Raw genomic sequence first — 25215 nt, 5'->3', positions numbered from 1 at the left:
CGGCATTAAAAGCGTTATAACTTTCTTTTAGTTTAACTTTGAATTCAACTTTTCTAAACTTTTTTTTTTTTTTCGCTTTCCTAAAAATAGAAACTAACACCAAAATATTTTTTGACAGCAAATTTTATATTTATCAATTTTATTTTCTTCATATTTAAAGTTAATTTTATTACATTTTTATTGCTTTAAAGGATGGTATATTTTCAATACTTTATTTTCATTAAAATAAGTGGTTTCAAAGGGTAGAATAACTTCTATTTACATGGCGGCTTCAAAATGTGGCATACTTCAATAATTTATTTTTATTTATAGACAAACTTAAAAAGGTGACATGTTTTCAATAAATAATTTTTATTTATAGGCTGGCTTTAAAAGTTTATTAAATAATTAATTTCAAGTTATAGGCTTTGGTAGAAGCAATCTTTGAATTCTTATTGTAAAAATGATGAAAAAGATTTAGTTTTAAATTTAGATCAAGTTTGTGCAAAAGTAAATATTCTCGACAATAAAATACATTCTAGTGCACTTTTATCTATTTTTTTAAGTTTACAACAATTCTACTGTCGAAACGGCAGTTTTACAGTCGTACATTGAATTTGTATAGAGCAATACATATATACATACATGTATATATATATATATATATATATATATATATATATATATATATATATATATATATATATATATATATATATATATATATATATATATATATATATATATATATATATACAAATGTATAAAATGTATTAGGTTTTTTGATTTTTTTGTATGTGTTGTTCAATGTATTTTTTGCCAATAAATTCAAAAATAACATTCTTTCTGACGAAATATCAATAGTTTTTAACTATTATATTACGTCAGAAATATAATAGTTAAAAACTATTGATATTACGTCAGAAAGAATGTTATTAACTAAACGATTCTTGATAAAAGCGCAAACTTTCTCTTAGTCAGTGTAGTCAAGTTCCTTGTAATTTCCTAGGATTCCACAAATAACATCGCGAAAGTCGCACCAAACTTCTTTTTTGTCATTGTCATTTTGAGTTTCTACGAGATCAATTTTTGTCTCAGATTCAGAAACATGTAACAAACTTTTTGTAAAGCTTCTCCTTCAAAATCCAAAATGCTTTTACAAAATATTTTACCATTTATAGTAACAAGACTGTTGGAAGCTATTAGAGCATGCTTGAAAACATTGATCAATCTTAGTTCTAGTTCCACTCGTGAGAGCCAATGAATTTTCTTTTAATGATTATTATCAGCCCTGCTGTTTCATAACCAAAGAAAATATAAATACTGTGCGTACCCCACCTGCAACCCCATTAAAAAAGCAAGTATCTTGAAACTACTATAAACTTTCCATTTGAATTCAGAACAAATAATTTATTCAAGAATTTCTTTGACATTATCATAGTCTTCTTTCTTACCGAATATGAAAGAAGAAAAAAATGAATATTTATTTCGATTGTGGACCATTACTGCTATGAGGACGGCTATGAGACTCCGTTTTAAGTAATCTATAAACAATCACCTTTGCGTAGGATTATGCTCGAGTTTAAGAGAAGTAAACAAACCTGTCACAACTTTACAATAATATAGATTTTTACACAAGTTATAGTAATTTTCAAGTTGTTTATGTCGTTTCCGGTACACACATGCCTTGCAGTCTTTGCCTATTAGATTCCATTCTATCAACCTTAATGAAAAAAGTTCAATTGCTGACTTAGTAACACCTAAATCTCTGATTAAATTATCTAACTCTCTCTGATTTGGAAAGTTAGACTGAAAAGTCGTTGAAAAAGCTTTCTCTATGTCTTCGCTACTATTTTTTGCTGACTCTTGAAATAAAATATTCATTCTTCTTTTGTAAAAGATTAAAAAACATAATATAATAAATTCAACATAAACATAAATAATAGTAGCGTTCAAAGACAAAGATATATGGTTGTGATAGTGCGAGGCTGCTGTCATGTGGGAACGGTGCTAAAAGTTATGGTATTTTTGGATATTAAAGAGAATTGTTTTATGTACGCTATCCGCGGTAAGTTATCTTTCAGGATCTTATGTAATTACATTTTTGGAATTAGCAGAGAAAATTAAAAAAAAAAATGTTTACAGAGGGCAAAAATGTTGTAAATTTGTAACTTTTTATAATTAGAAGAGTAGCGTAGGAATATTTATTTTACATCAACTACCGTAATTCTGTAATAAAAATAATTTCGGTATATTTTGATATGATGGAAAAATATAAATTAGGAGTTAAGCTTGACAGCCGCGTCTTTAATTTATAAGTATAAGCATACACAATCCAATATATGTAGTTGTATCAGACTACTGATAAAGTACTTTGTGCGTACAGATTTATTTAGTTTATCTAGAGCTATTTAAAAAAAAAAATTTTCTCCTTGTCAAGAAGCTTTACAAAAATCTGGATGCAATAGAAAATTTGCATACCATCTAAGTATAAAATCAACACATAACAATCATAAACGCAAGATAGTTTAAAACACCCTGCTTTAAGTGCAAATGTTATTAAAAAAATAGGGAGATGTTTTTAAATCTCTGTGACCTTCACTTTCCAGTGAACCACAAACTTTATAAAATGAATAATAGAAACGCAACTAAAATAAGTTATTCCTGCATGACTAACATGTAATCCATTATTAATTCTCACAACTCTTAAATTCGATAATTCCGGAATTCGTTTTCATTATATAGTTTCGAATTCTGAAAAAGTTCCCAGCAAATTCACACACGACGTTTGCATTCCAAAGTAAAAATTCACAACCAAACTCAAACGCATTTGACGCAATTTATTGCGTTTACTTACGTAAAGGTAAACGCAATTTACGCAAATAACTGCGCTTATTCACCCATTTAATACGCAACTTATCACACAAAGCGCGTTTATAAACGTAACTTAAACGCAACTTACGCGTATAAATGCGTTTGCAAACTTGACTCAAACGCGACTTACCTAATCTATTTTAAATAATGTATCTTTTACATTATTCAAAATAGATTAGGTAAGAAAACGCGAATTATTATGTAGTTACTTTTTATTTTTTAATTCAAAGATATAATATAGTTTTTTATTCAAAACATTGTGTTACTATTAAAATTATTGTTATTATTTTTATTATTGCATTTTATATTCATTTTATTTTTGTGCTTTTCAAGTTCAAAAAATATATTATCTTTATATTATAAGTTTACATTTCACTATCTGAGTCATCGTCGTCCAAAAATAATTTAAACTTTTAAAAAGTTTTAATTTTGCTTTTTACATTGAGCGACTGACAATCAAATCAGCATTCATGTTGCCTCGTCTTTTCTCACATACAAAAGTACTTAAATATCTCCAGAAAGTATTTAAATATCTACCAGAAGTACTTAAATATCTCACTATAAAAGCTGCTGATGATGGAATATTTAATAAGATGACAAATAGCTTTCGTAACATTGGCATTTTAGAATTTTCAAACCAAAAATCATAAGAAGGATACACAGATATAACAAGTCCTTTCTCTTCGATTTGCTTAAAAAAGTAAAGTTTTTCCTTTTCGATTTCAAGTAATTAAAGTTGTAAATTAGGTTGCCGAGCTTCTAGGCAATAGTTATCATCTAGCATAAATCCGCTGTGCAAATTAATTTGCTAATCATTTGAACTCGATCGTTCTTTCGTTTGTGTAAGCTTATATCCTGTTTCCAATTATGAAGCACTTCAATAAGTATTAGTTGGCGTAATAATAAATTAATATATAAAAATAATTAAGTATTTAAATTAGGTTTTGAAGAATTTTTTTTCAAACTAAATTTAAAATTTTATTTTTGTCTTAATTAAATAATACAACTTAATAACTAAATACCTTTAATAATAAATTGACAATCAGATCTAAAGAACCACAATTTAAGCTTTGAGATATTCAATAGTGATGCTACTTGATAAATTCCTGAGTTAAGTTCGTACTGAAACTTTAATTTAAAAGAAGAAGTTAATAAGTTAATTTTTTTCCATTTCCTTGTAATTCCATTCTATTCCATTTCGAAATCATAATAGTCAATGCAAGCAAAACCTCAACAATTGATGAAAGATTTTTTTGTACAATTAAGTTAAACTAATTATGTGGGAAAAAGGATTTGTAGGTATAGTTCAATCTTATCTTATTTGATTGGACATTGATTTTCCGGATAGAATGCATTTCTTTTATAAACACTTTGAAAACTCTGTAACATTAGGAAAGCAGCTGACCAACGAATTTCATCACAACTTGTTTGTAGTTTAGCTTTAATTTTATGTAGTGTTGAACACTATTTATAGATTGATTTGTGCTTCTTGCGTACTTTGAAAGCGTTTCAAGTAAACAACACATATATTTATGTTTCTTAATAGCAATTCGTACCGCAATGTTTGTTTTATAAGCAATGCAAGAAAATCGTGATAGTTTCTATGTTCCCAATTTAATTTCGTGATCTTTAATAACTCAGCATAATGAAGATCTTATTCATTATCTTTCTTAAAGTTATAAGTGATGTTTACTTCCTAAGCTGTTTTGGGTAACTGAATAGATTTATAAAAGTAAGCTTCCTTGATTCAGTTGATAGCACTTCAAGAAGTTCATCAGAGGTTTTCATCAGAAGTTTGAATTTCAATATTTAAGACTTCATCTTTGCCGATTTTTAGCTGCTCATTATCTGCTTCTTCAATATAAAGGGCAGCCTTTTGGTTCAGCAATGGATCATCTTCATATGCACTACCGCCACCCATAAAATAGAACTAAAGATACAATAAATTCATTGTGATTACAGTAATTAAAGCTATAAAGTTAAAAAAAGTACTATTTATTTTGGACTTACTGAAGGTAAAGGTATTTGATAATCTTTTCAAGTCCGAATTTAATATTTTCTGCATTGTGATGTCATCTGTTCATACCAATAATGATGATTTTTTTAAATCACTTTTTTTTTCACTGTTCTTTAATGTTGCACCAACCGCAATAAAATCCAACATTTCAGGAGATGTGCATATATTACTAAATAAAGTCACAACCAGGGCATCGTCAAATTTTTCGTTAATTATGTTTGATAATTTTGCCATCATTTCTGGTATCAAACATATATTAGATTCCGTCTACTTATTTTTAATTTTGATTCCTCCATCTAGCGGGGAGTCTGAGATAGCCTTCTCAGTTGCTGGTAACTTTTGTACAAAAGTTCGATCGAGACTCGGAGATGCAGCTTTAAGTAATCTCTTGGAGCACCTTAATAACCGCGCACACACGAGAAAGTTATCTCAGTTTGAATGAAAAGTATCAAATTTTTTTATACAAGAGAGTATAAAAAAATTCGATACTTTTCATTCAAACTGAGATAAAAAAAACTAAGATAAAGAATATATATATGTAAGGATGCTTTGCAAAAAACTGCGATGATTGGAGTCTGAAGACAAAAAAACCCTAAAATTCGGCCACAACTGCCCCAAAACAAGAGAGCAACAAGTTGATAAAATATTTTTTGTACTATTCTTAAATGTACTTATATTCAGCAAAAAATTCTAGGTTTCATAAAATAATCTTTTAGCGTTCAAAAATTATGACTATACAGAGTGTGAAGGGGGTTACAAGTTTTATAAAATAATTATCTATTAGTTAAAAAGTTTATTTCAAAACGTTTGAAAATGTGTAAAACAATTTTTTAGATAGATTAAGGGAAGAGGAGGGGAAAGAAAAATATACCCTTTTCATAAATGTAAACACCTTTGATATATCTAAAAAACTTTATAACATAATTTTTATATTGTTTACTAATTTTACTTATGTTAGTAACGATAATTGTATGAATGTAAACAAACAACATTTAATGTGTGTTAAGCCATCACCACCCCTTCACCGCGATACCCACCTTCAACTCTAACATATACCTCTTAGATACCTTAATAGTCTACAATAAAGTTAGAATTACTTTTTACAAATTAAAATTACTAATTTCTTTAAAAAACACTTTCTTGTGAAAAAAAATGTTTTCCTGAAAAAAATGTTCAGTTTCTTACGGTTAAGATAGCAGCTTGGTGCCCACTTTATCCCACTAAATCATTCAAGCCCATAGCATATTTTGAAGTTAGTTTTTAGAAAAAAGCAAGTGATTACAAATTAAGAAATAAAAGGAAAGAAAGGACCTAACTTGTTATCCGTATTTTTGGCGTAAGTTCCTTTGACAAAAAATTTGGGCTACTACTATTTGACCTACCCGGTAGTATTTCGCCCCCCCCCCCCCCTCAATATAATTTTTGTTCCTACGGGCCTGTCATTGTTTTGAAATAAAATCTGGTTTGATCTTTAAAACACTATGGTTTATCTGCTAACAAAGTATAAGACGAAAATTAATTTTGAGATAAGTTTAAAAGTTAGTTTTTATCTCCTAGATTGTTAAAATAACACACTGAAGAGGAGCAAATAAACTTGGTGCTCGAGCCAGGGCCAAAAAGTTCCTTTGTTTCCCGGTGAAACACCCTTGGCTGTATTACCGGAAACATCCCAGGGGTTTCCGTGGCCATCATTAAGTTTGATAACTAACTACATTATGACTAAGTACAATGATTATTGTTTTTTGAAGTTTAATTAATTGTTTCTCTATGATATATGGTTATTAATTGAGCTGTATTTCTGCCTGCTGACATGGCTATAGAATTAAAGTTGCAAACCTCTCTTTAAGCAAGATTATTTTGCAACATAGTTCATAAGTACCATATAATTACAAGTAGCTTATCATTACAAATGAGTCAAACTAATGAATATTTGAAATTAGAGGCGGAAGCAAGCTCATTACTGAATGACATGAAATCTCTATTGAACAATAAATTGTACAGGTATGCAAATGATTAAGAGAATTTACTTTAGTGCATAAATTTATCATTAAACAATAATTTTTCACTTTATTTTTTTAATTGTTATTATAATTGTTATTTAAAAAAGGTTTAATAAGCCAAATAACCCAAAAACTGTAAAATTCGAAGTAATTTAAATGATTTAAAGTTTTATTGCTGCTTGTGCATTCTAATGCTTTATTAAAAGCATCCATTTTGTGTTATATGAGAATATTCTAATAACACACTGTGAAGACTTATGTCTTAACTAAGTTGTGCATTTTGTGTTCAAATGTTGAATAATACAATATAAAAATAACACAATTATGACATGCCATCAATTAGATCTCTTTAGAGGTAAGATTATCAGGAAGATCGTAAATATAAACTAGCTGATTAACCCCTTAAAAATACACACCATCCTTTTCTATATTTTTTTCTTATACATATAACAATCTCTACACAGCTCACAAATTTAACTTAACATATTGGCATTTATACTTTCAGGCATTTGTAAATAATGTTAAGTAAGGATTTTTTACATTTGCATATTTATATTGCATATCTGTTTATTGTTTTATTATTTATATATCCTATGTAATAAAGTTGAAATGTAATAGAAAAGGTTTGTTAATAATAGTAAAAATTGAATAATAGTTATTAAGGGTCAGAGCAATCTTTACACTTTTAAAAAATTGGAATCTCAGATGCTATTTTTCATTAGGTAGGAAAAAAAAATTTAGTTAAACACATGTTAATTAGTTTAGAGAGTAATTAGGAGAGGTATGGAGAACACTTTTGTAAAACTGTGACACTTTTGGAGTGATTTGGATGTTGGAAAGGATTAACTTAGTTCTTTGGAATGACAAAAAGAAAGTGAACATTAGACTCAAGAGAGGAAGAGTTCTTTACAAATAGTTTGCAAATGATACACAATTATATCCCCAGCCCAACTATGTGAGCATTATTATGCTGATTTTTGTAAATCAAAAGCTAATAGATATCATCACAAGATCGGAAGATGAAACTTAATTAAAATTAGAAGCTAGTCTCACAAAGAGTAAGTAGGTCTGCTGAATTTTATCAAAAGTAAAGATTAGACAAGAAGAATTTTATTTAGACAAGAATATTTTGAAGACCATGAATATATGGAAATGATAGATTAGGACAGTTTAGTAGCAAAAATGTTTTTTTTTTTTAAATAACATTTTAGATTCTTTGTTTATGTTTTACTAATTTGAGAAAAACAATGAGCCTCATTGCTTAGGGTGAACATTTGCATCATTTCTGCTGCTGAAAACCTAATGATATAACAAAGGTTTTTTATGTAGCCGAAGTATCTCAAACTCAAAGCACTAACAAGCACACTTTTTATGCATAACATTAAACTGTTAATACTCAAATATTTTACAGATACAAGCTGGATGCTACTGTCTGTAAAATATTAGTATTTTAAAGTAAAGTACTGTCTGTAAAATATTGAGTATTTTGTAGACAGTAGCACATTTTTTTAAAACCTAAAAAAATATTTTTTATATGCTTTTTCAACTTTTTAAAAAAAGTTGAAAAAACATAAAAAATCAAAGTATTCCACGGTTTTTCATATTACTTGAATAGCGAGGGTATATATATATATATAATCTCAAGAAATATTTTATTATATTATAAAGAATTTTATAAAGATAAGTTTATATACTATAAACAGATGTTATAACTTAATTTGGTTCATTGCAAAACTAATTAGAAATAAAAATAATGTAAGATAATATAAAAATAAGCTATATTTAAAAAAATATTAATTTATTTTATTTCATTCTATCATAATATTTTCCATTATAAGAAGACGCATTACTGTTACTTTAAGTTAATTTTATTAAACCTAAATCATTGACTTTTTTGGTTAAATAGAGTTTTGATTTGATAAAATGTTCAGGTTTTTCTTTATTGATTATATGAAAACTAATAATAAATAATAAATGTTATAAAAATTGATTATATTAAAGTCAAAGCAGGACAATCACTGTTTTCTTTTAATGTTTATATATTAAAACAAACTACTTTTTTAAATTCAATTCACCTCCCCAACGCTCTGGGGCACTACATTAAAGTATTTTTCTTTTAATTTCTCAACCTTAAATTTCAAAACACAAACTGACCGAAAGTGGTTTAAAATTGTGTATTTAGTAATTCAGTATTATAAGATTCATAGTAACATGAATTTATTATTTATATCCTATAAGTATATGATATGTATAAAACTATAAATAACAAATTTTAAAAATAGTTTAATATCATTACATGTCAGTACTTATATATAGTAGCTATAACAATAGTTACAACTTTAAAGTTAAAATTTGTATTTTTTTTTTTTTAATTTATAATTATAACTAAAATGGTTATGACTATCAATTAAATCAAAAGTTTTTTCGCATTTTGTAAAAAATCCAATTTTAAAAGTTTATATATTAGGAACCTTAAAAATTTTGTATGCAGTATATGTCCTTATTCAGTGTATATGTGAAAAATGTTAGAGGTGTAAAAAGTATTTAATATGCTAAAAACATAAGAGATTTTATAAATATCCTTAACTGTTTTTAATGTTGAAAATGCTGGCGTATTAAAAGTCCAGTAATTGATAAACATCTAAATAACATTAAAAAAGTTAAGAACATTTTTAGATGTCTGTGAGGCCTCTAAAAGGTTTTTTATGCGAACAAGAGCAGTTTTTTGACAAGAGCATATTTGTGAAAGTTTTTTTTTTCTAAATTTTAAGTTGTTTATTTTCTTCATATTACCTTAAGTTTATTTTCATTAAATATTTTTTTTATCTATTAGTGATGTTAAGTTTGCAATCGGTAACGAAAAAGCTCTGTTTCATGCTCATCGTTGTATCTTGGCTTTAAGGTAAAAAATTTCTTGAGGAAAAGGGGAAGGGTTCATTTGTTTAGTTATTTTATAATAAATTTTTCCAAAATGTTTTTTCATCCTTAGATGCCAAATTTTTGCTGACATGTTTGAAGAGATGCCTATAACAGATGAGCCATTTTTATTTCCAGATCTTCAGAGTGATGCTTTTATGCTTTTATTGGAATTTATTTATACTAACAAATGTAACGTTTTAAAATCTGATGTATGTTTTTTTTTCAGTCATCTAAATTTTATATTTTAAGTTATGAAATGAAATATAAAAATCTTTATTTGTGTTGATATTTCTAATATGTCTAAAGTAGGTTTATAAGTTATTAAGGCACAGCAGTCAGCTTTTTTGTTTTTATTTAGACTGTCTGATTTTTAAAGTATGCTTTTAACATGCATTTGTTTTGGTTTCAAAAATATGTTGATTCAGACTGTAGAGTCTGAATTAATATAATTTAGAGACCATAACAAATGCTTAACTTGAAACTTTACTTTTATATATTTTTTTCTGCTCTTTATATTATTTTTATACCATATTTTTGTCATATTACACAAAAAAATTTATTATTAACCACCCATTTAGCTTAAATTTATCTGGTCTTATAACAGTTTTTTTCAATTGATTATTTATTCACTGGTTTTCATATTATTGTTACTATCAATGAGTTTTCAGGTTTTATTATTTCACATTCAAAACTCTGCTCTTAATTTTACACGCACACATTTTTTGTCTTTAATTAAAGACCAAATAACTTTATTTCTTATATCTCTTATTGTATGTTTGGGTTTTTTTTATATTTTTGAGGGTGATATTTGTTATTGTCTCTAAACACTATTTTTTCACAATCACTCTTTATTTAATTTTAAAGAAAACTTTAGGTTGTTTCCGTTTTTGTTTTCTTATACATTTGATTGATTCGCATCATTTGAATAAAGTATCTTTGACATTGTTAGGATATATCGAAAACTAACATTTTTTTTTTTTTTTTTTTTTTTGATTGGGCGTATTGTTTTTTTGTCTTGGGTTTATTTATTCTAAAAGTACCTACTTTAGTTTTAATTGTCTAAAAAAGAATTTTATTAGTATTTTTTGTTCGCATACTAACTTGAGTGGTTTAGTTTAGTTGTGTTGTTTCTATTGTATTGTTTTTTGTTTAAATATTTTCTACCTGTGGTATGATAAGTTAATAAATTCAGTTATTTTTATTTATATTATATATATGTATTATTTATGAAGTAATAAAGTTAGAACTCTAGATAACTCTGGTCCATTAGGACTATCCCTCATGCAAGGCTTTGGAGCTGAGGTCTAAAAATTGGCTCCGACTCCATAAGAATTTTTGGCTCCAGCTCCGGAGCAGCTCTGAAAAATTTTTTTTTAATGTTTTATGAAAGTAACTTAATATTAATATTTTATTAATCAAAATCTTGATTCATCCTTAAAAATAAAATATCTAAAATATCAGCCCGATACAAACTTAAGAGCAGAAAATAGCCTCTCTACACTTGCTTGTGAAATAGGTATACAAGTGGCTATTCTGTACGCTTCTCGTATTTTTTTTTGGTATTCTTCAATTCCCTTAATAGCTGAGTTCACTTTTAAACGTCCCATTTCTTCCATTATCCTTTAGTCGTCCAAAAAATTTGTGTTAAAAGTATTTTTACCAAAATTAATTTTGATAAAAATTTCTCCTTTTTTCTTTTTTATCAAGCTCCTTTTCAAGCTCATCCTCTTCTCCATCAGAATTAGATTCACTTAAAATTTAAAGAAGTATTGTAGATGGCACAGCATTATATATTTTGTTTCTTGACTTTTTATTATATTCTGTGAATAACACAACACATCAGGATAATGTCAGTAGACAATTGTTGACACCATTCTAATGATAAAGGCTAGATTTTTTCTCCAAAAAACTCCACTTACTATTTGACCATTGACCATTTTTGACCATTGCTCATACTATTTGATCATTGAACATTATTTTGATAGCAACAGGGTTGTGCTGTCCTTGTGTATCTATCAGTGCCAAAGTTTTTTAATTTTTTCTCGAATAATAGTATTGAATATTTATTGCCAAATAGTTCTTTTGGTGTTATGTGGCTGCATCTATTTTCACTCAAATAAATTTCTGTAACAACATTTCCTTTATTTCAGCTTTCTTTTTTTTCAGCAAATTCATTAATCTAATTCCATACATTGTGTCCAGTACTGAACCCAAGAGTTTTACCTAGTTGGCCTGTAACCAATTGAAATCCTTCATTCACAAATGTTTTCAAAGAAACTCCGTTATTCATAACCATTTTGATAATTCCAATTTTAAAAGTTTTAGCACTAACTTGATTTATTGTTCTACTGCTAGTGAAAGCAAAAGAATCTAAAGTAATCTGTTTAGTTTTTTTGGTATTGAAATCTTGTGATAAAGATTTTAAAGATTTTATTTGGATCATAAGACTCATTTCAGTTTCAACAATTTTATATTCTGATAGATGTGATCTTTCCAAATGTCGTTTCATATTGTAAACTTTTAATTTTTTTATTTGCATGGCGCATGAAATCACTTTATCATTTATCTTTTTTGTAATCTTACATGTAACCAGTTTTGTATTTTTATCAATTGAAAAATACTTATCTAGAAACCTCTTATGATCGTTTGAGTTTGAAACTATTTTTATAAAAAACTATGAAAACAAAGTAAATAACAAATTTTATAGATAAGATGATAAGATTTTAAATAATAAAAAAGATAGTATAAACAAAAATAATATCAATAATCTTGGAAAAAAAAAAATCATTTCCTAATTATATTTGGAACTCACATGTTTAAATCTGTTTTTAAAATGTTTCAGCTAATTAAAAATGTTAAAACAAATCATTTGACTTAACACATAGATAAAGTATTTTTTCGTTAAGGATTGTCCATAAAGTATGTATGCTCGATTGGGGGAAAGGGGTCAATTATGAAAGTAAGGAGACACTAAATTAAAAAAGTATCATAAAATGTTGAGTAGGTAGGTTAAAAGGTTTTTTTTTTAAACCATATGAAAAAATTCTATATTTAGAAATTATAAATATTTTAATGAGCATAATTATTTTAATTCTTTTAAAAAAATGTAAAATAATAACTTTATAGAAATTTGATATTTCAAAATATCAAAGGGTGGAGCTGGCTCCAAAGCTAGCTCCATGTAAAATCACCAACTCTGGATAGCTTCGGCTCCAGCTCCGGAGCTGTTCCAAAACCCTGCCCTCGTGGTTCTTGTATAAGAAGCTTATTTGCAACATATAGAAAATAAACCCCTATTTCTATCTTTTTAGTACTCCTCGTAGCTTCAAACCTATAACTCACCAACGTTATTTTGATGACTGCCAATGTTATGTTGATGGCTGCCATACATTTTAATAATGTAAATGATGCATCAGATTTCATCATTCTTTTAAATTCAATTCTAAAAATCTAAAAATAAAGTTCATAATGCAAACTGAAAACTGTAATAAAGAGTTACATTTTTTAGATATTATGCTAGTGAATAGTTAAAATGAAAAATATCTAATTAAACTTTTAAAAAAAAAGACTTAAACAAGAGTTAAAATTATGTCTGTATCACCTATTTTCAGTTTAGCAATTTAATAAAAATCATAATGAAACACAACAAATATTCAATATTATGTTGAAAATGGTTGCAAAAATAGTATCAATTGGGATAATATAAGGTCACTAAAATCAGAATATAATTTTAAAATAAAAGATTCGGAAATCTTTAGAGATTAACACTCAAAATTTGGGTATGAATAAAGATAGTGTTTGCGTTGGGTATGAATAGAGATGGTGAATAATTGAGAAACCTGCAATGCTTAATGCAACGAACTCAAAATCAAGCTAAAATTTAGTTTATCTTTGCAGTACAACAACTTCTAATGTTTCAGATTAAAAAATGACTACAACAATTAGGAGTTAAAATATCTCTGTATAATTATATGAAGCAATTTTTAACAGAATAAATTAATACATAGTTCGTCAACCTGATGTTTTATGTTTATATTTATATATGCATAATACTATACTGTGGATCTTCACTTTTAATTTTATTTATAATATTATAATAATATATAAATTTATAATATTCATTAAAAAATATTGTTGCTTCTCTAATTTGGGTGTGTTTGGTTTTTGGCTATTCTACTTTGTCCTTTTTTAATGCTGTATGGAATAGACATGGTTTGGTAGTTAAAGCATAATGATGACATTTATCTGACAATATAAACTTGTTATTAGTGTTGATCCTCTTGTTATTAGCGTTGATCCTTTTGTTATTAGCGCTGATCCTCTTGGAAAGAGCAATAGTAATGGACACGACTGTGAGAAGTTTATTACTTAACCACTTCACAAATTATGTTTAAACATTAATGTTTTTTTGGCGGTCTTTAAAACGACACACCCCAAACTCGATAAATAACGAAGATTTTTGTTACAAAAATTCTTGACAAATATACTGAGATTTTACAGAATGGTAAAACCGCATCAAATATGTTTTTATGACAAGAACTAAAATGGCTACCTTAAAGGAAAAAATCAAACTTTCTAAAACCAATTTTAAAATTTAAAACTTCAATTTAAATCTTTACAAACCAAATATAAACAGTTACAATTGTAAAATTACAACATTTACACTACTACAACATATACTACTGATATTAACTACAACATATACTACTGATATTAACTACAACATATACTACTGATATTAACTACAACATATACTACTGATATTAACTACAACATATACTACTGATATTAACTACAACATATACTACTGATATTAACTACAACATATACTACTGATATTAACTACAACATATACTACTGATATTAACTACAACATATACTACTGATATTAACTACAACATAAACTACTGATATTAACTACAACATATACTACTGATATTAACTACAACATATACTACTGATATTAACTACAACATATACTACTGATATTAACTACAACATATACTACTGATATTAACTACAACATATACTACTGATATTAACTACAACATATACTACTGATATTAACTACAACATATACTACTGATATTAACTACAACATATACTACTGATATTAACTACAACATATACTACTGATATTAACTACAACATATACTACTGATATTAACTACAACATATACTACTGATATTAACTACAACATAAACTACTGATATTAACTACAACATATACTACTGATATTAACTACAACATAAACTACTGATATTAACTACAACATATACTACTGATATTAACTACAACATAAACTACTGATATTAACTACAACATATACTACTGATATTAACTACAACATAAACTACTGATATTAACTACAACATATACTACTGATATTAACTACAACATAAACTACTGATATTAACTACAACATATACTACTGATATTAACTACAACATAAACTACTGATATTAACTACAACATATACTACTGATATTAACTACAACATATACTACTGATATTAACTACAACATATACTACTGATATTAACTACAACATATACTACTGATATTAACTACAACATATACTACTGATATTAACTACAACATATACTACTGATATTAACTACAACATATACTACTGATATTAACTACAACATATACTACTGATATTAACTACAACATATACTACTGATATTAACTACAACATATACTACTGATATTAACTACAACATATACTACTGATATTAACTACAACATAAACTACTGATATTAACTACAACATATACTACTGATATTAACTACAACATAAACTACTGATATTAACTACAACATATACTACTGATATTAACTACAACATATACTACTGATATTAACTACAACATATACTACTGATATTAACTACAACATATACTACTGATATTAACTACAACATATACTACTGATATTAACTACAACATATACTACTGATATTAACTACAACATATACTACTGATATTAACTACAACATAAACTACTGATATTAACTACAACATATACTACTGATATTAACTACAACATATACTACTGATATTAACTACAACATATACTACTGATATTAACTACAACATATACTACTGATATTAACTACAACATAAACTACTGATATTAACTACAACATATACTACTGATATTAACTACAACATAAACTACTGATATTAACTACAACATATACTACTGATATTAACTACAACATATACTACTGATATTAACTACAACATATACTACTGATATTAACTACAACATATACTACTGATATTAACTACAACATAAACTACTGATATTAACTACAACATATACTACTGATATTAACTACAACATAAACTACTGATATTAACTACAACATATACTACTGATATTAACTACAACATATACTACTGATATTAACTACAACATATACTACTGATATTAACTACAACATATACTACTGATATTAACTACAACATAAACTACTGATATTAACTACAACATATACTACTGATATTAACTACAACATAAACTACTGATATTAACTACAACATATACTACTGATATTAACTACAACATATACTACTGATATTAACTACAACATATACTACTGATATTAACTACAACATATACTACTGATATTAACTACAACATAAACTACTGATATTAACTACAACATATACTACTGATATTAACTACAACATAAACTACTGATATTAACTACAACATATACTACTGATATTAACTACAACATATACTACTGATATTAACTACAACATATACTACTGATATTAACTACAACATATACTACTGATATTAACTACAACATATACTACTGATATTAGAATTAAAATAAGTAGAAGTTTCATTAAGATTTTATTTCACATAAACTTTATTTATTTTTTTATTATCTTCACTTCCAACAAGGCTGCAAACAACTACTACTACAGTGGTCGACAGGAAAGGCGTGCAGTCGCACTCTATTCCTGACCACGCATTTATTATTTTTTGTGACAACTTAACCACGGCTAAAATTTTGAAAACGTTTTTAAAATGCGCTAAATAAAGTATACAGTTATAAAGCAAGAAATTTAAAAGATTGTTTACTATAAAAAATATTTAAATTATCGAAAGATATTGTTAAAAAGTGTATTTTTTACGATGAATATAAATGTTTTAAAATAACTTTGTGCAATTAATTTTATAAACAACAATGAAAACTATTTTTTTAATAAACTTTTCATGAATCCATAAATTTAACAGCCAAAAACATAACAAAGTTATTATTTTTTATTATTATTATTTTTTTGTTATGCTATTAAACTTACTAAAAAAATTTGTTTACACTAAGCTAAACGTTTTCAAATAATGTTTTAAAACGCCATTAAATAAATTATCATTTAAAAAAAAACCTTTATTTCAAAAATATTTTTTTAATGATAAATGTAATATTTTTAAAACAATTTGTATTGTTAATTTAATAAACAACGACGACAACGAATGCGTTTTAATAAACTTTTTTTATGAATTCTTTTTGATAATTTAAATTAAGTTAGTTTTTTATTAAACGTTAATTAGTTTTTTTTTATTTAAAAGAGTTCGCCTAATATTATAAAAACTTTAGAAAAGATCTAAGTTTTATAGTTCGTCGCATTGGTTTTAAAAGGTTAATAACTGTATTAGGAGAATTTTAATAAAATCTTTTTATTTTTTTTAATGTTTAATAAAAATTATTTATATTATTGTTATTTTTATTTGTTTATGTATTCTTTTTTTTAATTGTTATGTAAATATACATAAATAAATAAAAAAAATTATATAATTATTTTTATTTAAACATTAAAATAAAATAAAAAATTCAATTGCTATTTTCCTAATATAAACAAAATCAGTTGGACTGATTTAAACCAACGATGAGTTATTCAACTTAAACGTAATTGCAAAACATAAATAAAAATAATTTTCTATTAGAGTTTTAGTTTTTCAGATTTATATTAGTTGATTGTTTTTTAGAGCTATAGGTTTTAATTTTTTTTTTTTAATTTCTCTTTCGTTAAAATTTCTTTCTTTTTTATATAGTTTAGCCTATTTAAGTTTTTCCTTTGTTTTTCAGCGCTTTTTTAATTATCTAAAATGCCGTGGTCAAGTTTAAAAAAAAAATAATTACATGCATGGTCAAGATTGGAGTGTGATCGCACACCTTTCCTGTCCACAACTATAATTAGAGCTAGAAGTTACTGGAAGAGAAAAGATGAAGATTATAGAGCAAGATAACAATTGACAGACGACTTAAAAGATTGCAAATTATATGAATCAGGAAAGCAAGATGAAGGAAGCCAATTCCAAAGAACTGATATTCGAGGAAAAAAAACTAGAGGAATACGAGTTTTTGGAGCACTTAGGAACAGTCACAGAAAAAGGATGAGACTTGATTGAATTAGAGTAACACGATAATGAATTTTTTAGATGGCACAAGAGAAGCTAGCTCTTTAGCACAGTGCCTATTATAGTATATGTAGAAAAGCGAAAGAGAAGCAACATTACAAGTATGTGATAATGGTTGGAGGTTGGCTGCAAGAGCAGGTCCAACTATGTTTACAATGCATTTTTGCACCTTGTCTAAAAGAAAAGGCATCATTAGAAGATCTGCCCCAGATATGGCAATGGTATTCTATACAAGAACGGATTTAAGATTTATAGAGATAAAGAATAGAAGTAAGAAAGTGTCAAGCATGATAAGGAGATGCAACCTTTGCAGATGCTAATTTTGCAATAAATTTGATATATGGTTTCCAAGAAAGATCAAAGGAAAGAGTTAATCCTAGAAGATAAAGGGTAGATGACTCATTGAGTACATCACCATTTTTTATCTGAATTAAAGTTCACCAGCCACACTGAGCCCCACGCTGTAGCAGAAATGAGATCTTTTTTAAGCTTAAATGCCTCCTCCAAGCAATCAGAGAGTGTTGACTTTTTATCATGACAAGAGTAAATGGTAGTATCATTAGCAAACAATGCGACCTTGGATGTGAGAATATCTGGAAGATTGTTAATGTAAATTAAAAAGAGTATAGGACCAAGGATTGAACCTTGAGGAACCCCTAAAGTTACAGTATATGAAGAAGAGTGCTGTTCATCGAGGACAACTTTTATACTACAAATGGAAAAGAAGGAATTAATAATCTTAAAGATGTTACCTGATACACTGTAAGAAGAAAGCTTATGGAGAAGACCAACATGCCAAACTTTATCAAAAGCTTTAGAAATGTCAAGAGTGATAGCCTTAACCTCTCCACTCTATCTAATGTATATTAAAGCCTATCGGTTTACCGCCATCTCTAGGCTTTACTCAACCAAGAGCCTCAAGGCAGGGGGTGTTTTAAGTCGGAGTTGGCTTTTCCTAGCCCCCGCTTAAAAAAAGGTATCCTACAAGGCTACTTGAGAAATGTTTTGTGACAAGATAAAAAATTACAAAAAAGGAGGTAATTCCACCAAAAAAAGTTAGGTATCAACAGTTTTAAATCTCAAATAAACAATTACAATTAGTGAACGGAAACTTTTGGCTTCAGCCGAAGTTTCGGCCGAAACCAAAACCGAAATTTCTGCTTCAACAATTTTTTTACTTTTCCTGTCTCGGCCGAAATTTCGGTTCAAACCGCAACCGAAATGAACCAAAACTTTCAAAAGATTTTTTTTAAGTTTTAATATAGAGTGGGATCATGACAGTTTCCTAATTATAATCGTTTGTTAGTAAATCAATTTTTAATTATAACAATTGTTAAAAATTTTAATTGAAATCACGTTACATAATAGTTTTAAGTTACTATTCTCAAATCATTCTTAAAATGAATTAACGTTTAAGTAAAGCAACCCAAACTAATAGTTTCATCAAAAGTTTCTCAGTGCTAAATTTTACAATGGAAAATAATCGATAAAAAACTGTTTTATGGAATCATTTTACCGTGACAGTAAGTGATTTCAAATACGGAACTTGCAATATCTGCAATTTGAAAATATCTCGTGGATTGCACAATCCAAAACTTCAATCACTTAGCGGACTTTCATCACATTTAAGAAGTGGTTTACTCTAAAAAATCTCTTAACTGAAAAAACAATACAACTACCGGCAGTCCTATAAATCTCACAAATTGATTCAAACTTCAAAGAAGGTCCGAATTTTCTTGTGCGACCGTGGCGCAGTGGTTAGAGCTAAGCAGGAGATCCAGGCTCAAAACGAGCTTTGGATATATTTTTGCGTCACGGTAATGAAGGAGGCATGAACTTCCTGGTTAAATGCACTTCCGCGGTGCTATGTGACAAGACCTATAGGTCTTCTTGGGGCACCTAAATAACAAAAAAAAAAAAAAGTTTCATAGATTTATATTAGAAAACAACATTAAAAGCAACGTTTGGTTTGGCAAAAGTAGCAAAGAGATTCCCTAGACCTCCACCAACATCTGCAGAAGTTAAAAGGTTGTTTTTAACTGCTGGAGAAATTCTTTCAAATGAAAGAAACATACTTTTGCCAGAAAACATGAAAAAATATGTATTTTGCAGAGAAAATACTTCAATTATTACCTTTAATTATTGAAATGTCTTAACATATTAGAGTTTTTATCAAACTATGTTACATGGTGATTGGCTAGATATATGTAAAATAGTTTTTTTTTTGCTTTAATTTGGTGATCATAAAAGGTTCAGGGATTTTAAACATTCATTTTCAAATTTCGGCCAAAATTTCGGTTTCGGCCGAAATTTCGGTTTCGGCTACGGCTTCACTGAACCAAAATTTCGGTACTTTCGGTTTCGGCTCAAATTTCGGTTTTGGTCGATCACTAATTACAATATATTAATACTTTTTAAAATAAATGTTCTGATATTCCTCAGTTTACTTTTCTTTCATTAACTTTTTCTTATTCAAAATCTTCACTAAATTCTACTTATGTTACATTCTTCCAATAGTGATTTTTTTATATTTCTAGTTATTGTTTTTTATTTTTGTGCTTTTTTTTATATTTCTAATTGTCTTTTTTTCCTAATCTAGTTGTTTTTAGCTTTTCTTCAATGCATATTCTTCTCGCCATCAGCTTTACACAGTATGTGATCATTTGAGAAAAATCAAATATATGCTCCAAAAACTCATAAAATAAAATCATACATTAAATAGAATTAAAATATTTATAATCATATAATTCAAAGAGTATGAATATGACCCCAGAACATATTAAAATTTTGCCATAAATCTTTATTTTTAAACTCATAATATTCCCTAAATACTGCCTCATCCAACCTAGACCATTTCATATCACCTTGAGAACCAAAAACAAACTTTAAATTATGTTTCATCATCAAAAGGATTCAATGTGGTTTGTTGCCCCTGTTTTAGGGTCAACAAAGTTTATGGTATGGTTAGCACTACAATGAATATAGCCTTAGTTGCTTAAATTATTGTATGAAGCCCATTCATCTGATTGTATAGTTGAACCAGGAGCAATCCAAGTTTGAATTAAAGGTACTAATATATTCGCAGTTCAATCCTCTACCCTAGTCAAATACCCTTTTTTAGTTTTTATGTCATAAGCCCTGAAAATGCAATGCTTTCTAACATTGTGACCCACATTATATTTGTGTTTAAAATATAGAGACAATTTCAACTGTGTCCTGGACCTCCCAGTTGGTTTACAGCTGCAAGATCTAAAACTTTAAATGAGCAGATATCTCTAAAATACTGATACCACTGAACTGAAGTTGGTTGGCTTATCCCTATTAACTCAGCTGCAGCAGTAACAGGGACCTCTGAAACCCATAACAACATAAGTTGAAGTATATCTCTTACGCTTAAAAATGTTGAACATTCAAAAAATCTACTTCGTTTAGTTTTTGTCTTCTTACAGCTGCTGCATCACCAAATGTGTTTATACTTAAAGAAAAAAGCATCAGAAAAACCTTAAACAAAATCCAATTTAACAGGATTAGATTTTATGAAGAAATTTAATCCTTATAAAAGAAAATAGTAGTTCAAATAAAACTTTAGCTTGTTTACATTTAAAGTACTAATCTGATTAGATTTGGCTTGTATTAAATATGATGAATGATTATAATACGATTAAATATGATCTTTATGATATAATGCCATGAAATATGATATGATTAAATATGATATTTACATTACTTATTTGACACTGCTCAAATCTTTGAATAGTCATTTGCTGACCACAGATACAAGCTTTACGAACAGGGATTAGTATGTTTTGATGAAGAAAATTATTAGCCTTTCTTCTTTAATGCTTTCAATTAATTTAGCTTGATGAATCATCTTGATGCCGTTGTCATTTACTGAAGTGAACTTGAAAACTTGGTTAAGTCTAATTTAATTTATCAGCCAATGAAAATTGACTTTTAATTTTCATAATGAAAATTTTCGTTGTTTACCGAGTTTGGGGTGTGTCGTTTTAAAGTCCGCCATTTTTTTTTTTATTCTTTGGCATTATATCATTACATGTATTTTTTTATTGTACAGCCAATTTTTTGTTTTTATGTATTTTTATTATTTTTATTTTTCATATTTGTTCTATTTTATTGTTTATGAGAAATATCATTTTTATTTTTCTAGGTATTGTTTGGGTGCTGTCTCATTTTTGCTTTTTGTATTATTTTAACAACTCTTCTAATAATCTTTATTGTTGCCTTGACAACTGTCTAAATATGCTTTGTTCAAAACAGTTCTTCTTTATTCTAGTGTACTTCATTTGTATAACTGGTCTAATCTCACTATAAACTTAATATAAAATATATAGTATTAATAACACAGGTCTACAAAAAAAACTTTTTTTCTGTTGCATGAGATATTAAAACTGATTTTTATGTATTTTTAAACGCTGAATCCAAATATAAGGTCCGTTTTTGTTGGCAAGCTCTAGTTTTTTTGCAATAACCAATTTATTTATTTTTTTAAAATTATATTTTTCATCGGTATTTTTATTCAATAGTTATAAAAAAAAGTAACCATGTCATTGTTTTTATTAGATCAAATATATAATATGATGGCTTCTTCAAATCGACATAAGTGCAAGCATAATCATAACTCATTCTGTAATATCTGTGGTTCCTATACACTTGTTCAACAAGGAGGAAACATTACTAATTTTGTAAAACTTGCATATAAATCATATTTTAATATTAAACTTGGCGACCAAGACAAAAAGTGGGCTCCACATACTGTGTGCCATATTTGCAAAAAATAGCTTATCCCAACATTCCTTCTGCTATTAGACCAATTCAACATTCTAAAGAGATTCCATTTCCAATTTTTAAAGGTTTATTTTTGTCAGAAGACGAGGAAAGTATGCCTGTTACAGAAACAGAAGAATTTTTACCAGATTTGAAAGACTTCTCATCTAATGCTTAACAATTCAATTTGCCTCAGTGTTTTAGTCAGATAGAACTGAATGATTTAGTTTGTGATTTAGGACTTTCTATGCAAGCAGCAGAAGTATTAGCATCATGATTAGCATCATGAACCCATTGTTAGTCGAAATAAAATAGTTTTTCCACCACTCCATCTTAAACTTGGATTCATGAAACAATTTGTTAAAGCACTGAAAACTGATAGTGATTGCTTTCAGTATATAGTTACATCATTACCAGGTTTGTTAATAGAGGAAAAAAAAGCAGGAGTTTTTAATGGGCCACAAATTCGCTATCTTATAAAAGATAAAGAATTCATTAAAACAAAGAATATCAAAACGGCTTGGTTGTCGTTTGTGGTTGTTGTAAAAAACTTTCTTGGAAATAAAAAAGCAGAAAACTATGCAGATTTAGTTGATGAAATGTTGGAAGCCTTTTGTGATCTTGAATGCAAAATGAGTATAAAACTTCATTATATAAATAGTCATCTTGACCAGTTTCCTGAAAATCTCGGAGATGTGAGTGAAGGGTAAGGAGAGCGATTCCATCAAGATCTTAAGACAATCAAAGATTGTTACCAAGGATGATGGAACATACATATGATGGCAGACTACTGTTGGGGCATCAAGCGAGAAGACTCAGGAAAAGTTTATAAAAGAAAGAGCAACAAGCAAAAGTTTCTTTCTGATTAAATAGTTTTAATTAAACAATATAATCTGCGATCTTTTTTAAAACTAAAGTAAAACGTCATTTTGTTACTAATCAATAAAAAGTTGATAATTTTGCTTGGACTTTATTTAGAGGACGATATTTATAAAATGTTTATTTTAAACAGTTCACATTTATTTTCATCTGCTTTCTGCTTTTGTTTTAGTTTGGTAAACAACTTTTATTGTAAAAAATATATCCTTACACTTCCAAATGAGTTTCAAATCTGTATTTTAGAATTATTTCTAATGTTTTGCAAAATAAAAAATGTTTATTGCAAAATATCTGCAGCTTTTCATAAAAATCTGATGCCAGATTTGAATTTAGCGTATCAAAATTATGTAAGAACAAGTGTCAATTTTAATGCAATAAATTTTTTGTAGACCTGTGTAATTATAAAAATATATTAATAATATTTTTATTAATGTTAAAAAATCAATGAATCAATCATTTGCTTTAAAATATTTTCATGTGACATAGCAACTTAAAAAGCATCTAATTTAGAATATATATACTCTTATATTTAGGTTATTTTTGTATTATCTACAGCTTTGGAATTTGGTGTAATGGAGTTAGTTAAGGTTTGTACTGAATGGCTTAAAGTTTTGACTTAATTACTCAGTGGGTTCATTATGTTTTTTTTTCTTAAAGGTTTTAAAATTGTTTTGAAGTGATTTTTTTAAATTATTTAAATATTTTTCTAAAGGTCTGTGAAAAATATTTTGAAGAAAATGTAACTTTGGAAACTGCTTGTCAAGCAATGCAGGTATATTTATATATTTGATGTATGTTTTGTTAATAAATGTTGAATATATATATATATATATATATATATATATATATATATATATATATATATATATATATTAGGGTGTCCCAAAAAAAAATACTTCTCAAACTTTTCCCATACTCTATGGTCCTAATAAGCTAAAAAAAACTAAAAAAGCATTTTTGTTCATTTAAAAGTAATATATGTAAACCTTTTTTAGAAAGTATTTTTTAGGAAAAAAACATGTGTTTTAGAAACTCTCTTCAAAATATATATTTCCAGTTTAAAAAATTAAACATTTTTGAGTTCCTTTTTTAGTTTCATGTCATCTGACCTGTGGCTCTAACAAAATCCTGGATCACTCTGTTATTCCTTTTCGTGCTGTCATTGACACATACAATCAACTTTCAAAACTTTCAAAAAAATCATCCTTCTCCCTTGATCAACTTCTCTATCTCTCCAACAGGAACCTCAGCTACCTTGAACAGAATCCAGCTTTGGGAGCCTACCTATCCAGTAAGCTCCATTGACCTTGTAATAACCAG

At 27.3% G+C, this 25215-nt stretch overlaps 1 protein-coding gene across 1 annotated transcript in view; it reads left to right on the top strand.

Moving 5' to 3' along the window:
• Positions 1–6516: 6516 nt before the first annotated feature.
• The window catches only part of LOC100213205 (BTB/POZ domain-containing protein 19), a 28539-nt gene continuing 9840 nt past the window's right edge, over positions 6517–25215 (top strand). The window contains exons 1-5 of the mRNA XM_065809064.1: positions 6517–6871; positions 9704–9772; positions 9860–9998; positions 24429–24482; positions 24608–24667. Of these exons, the coding sequence (XP_065665136.1) occupies positions 6780–6871; positions 9704–9772; positions 9860–9998; positions 24429–24482; positions 24608–24667 (414 nt within the window). The 5' untranslated portion in view covers positions 6517–6779. The remainder of the gene's footprint in view (positions 6872–9703; positions 9773–9859; positions 9999–24428; positions 24483–24607; positions 24668–25215) is intronic.

The sequence above is a fragment of the Hydra vulgaris genome, chromosome 11 (assembly GCF_038396675.1).
Source record: "Hydra vulgaris chromosome 11, alternate assembly HydraT2T_AEP".
NCBI classification, from domain to species: Eukaryota; Metazoa; Cnidaria; class Hydrozoa; order Anthoathecata; family Hydridae; genus Hydra; species Hydra vulgaris.
Note: the sequence above shows the minus strand (reverse complement) of the source record. Positions and strands in the feature narration are given on the sequence as shown.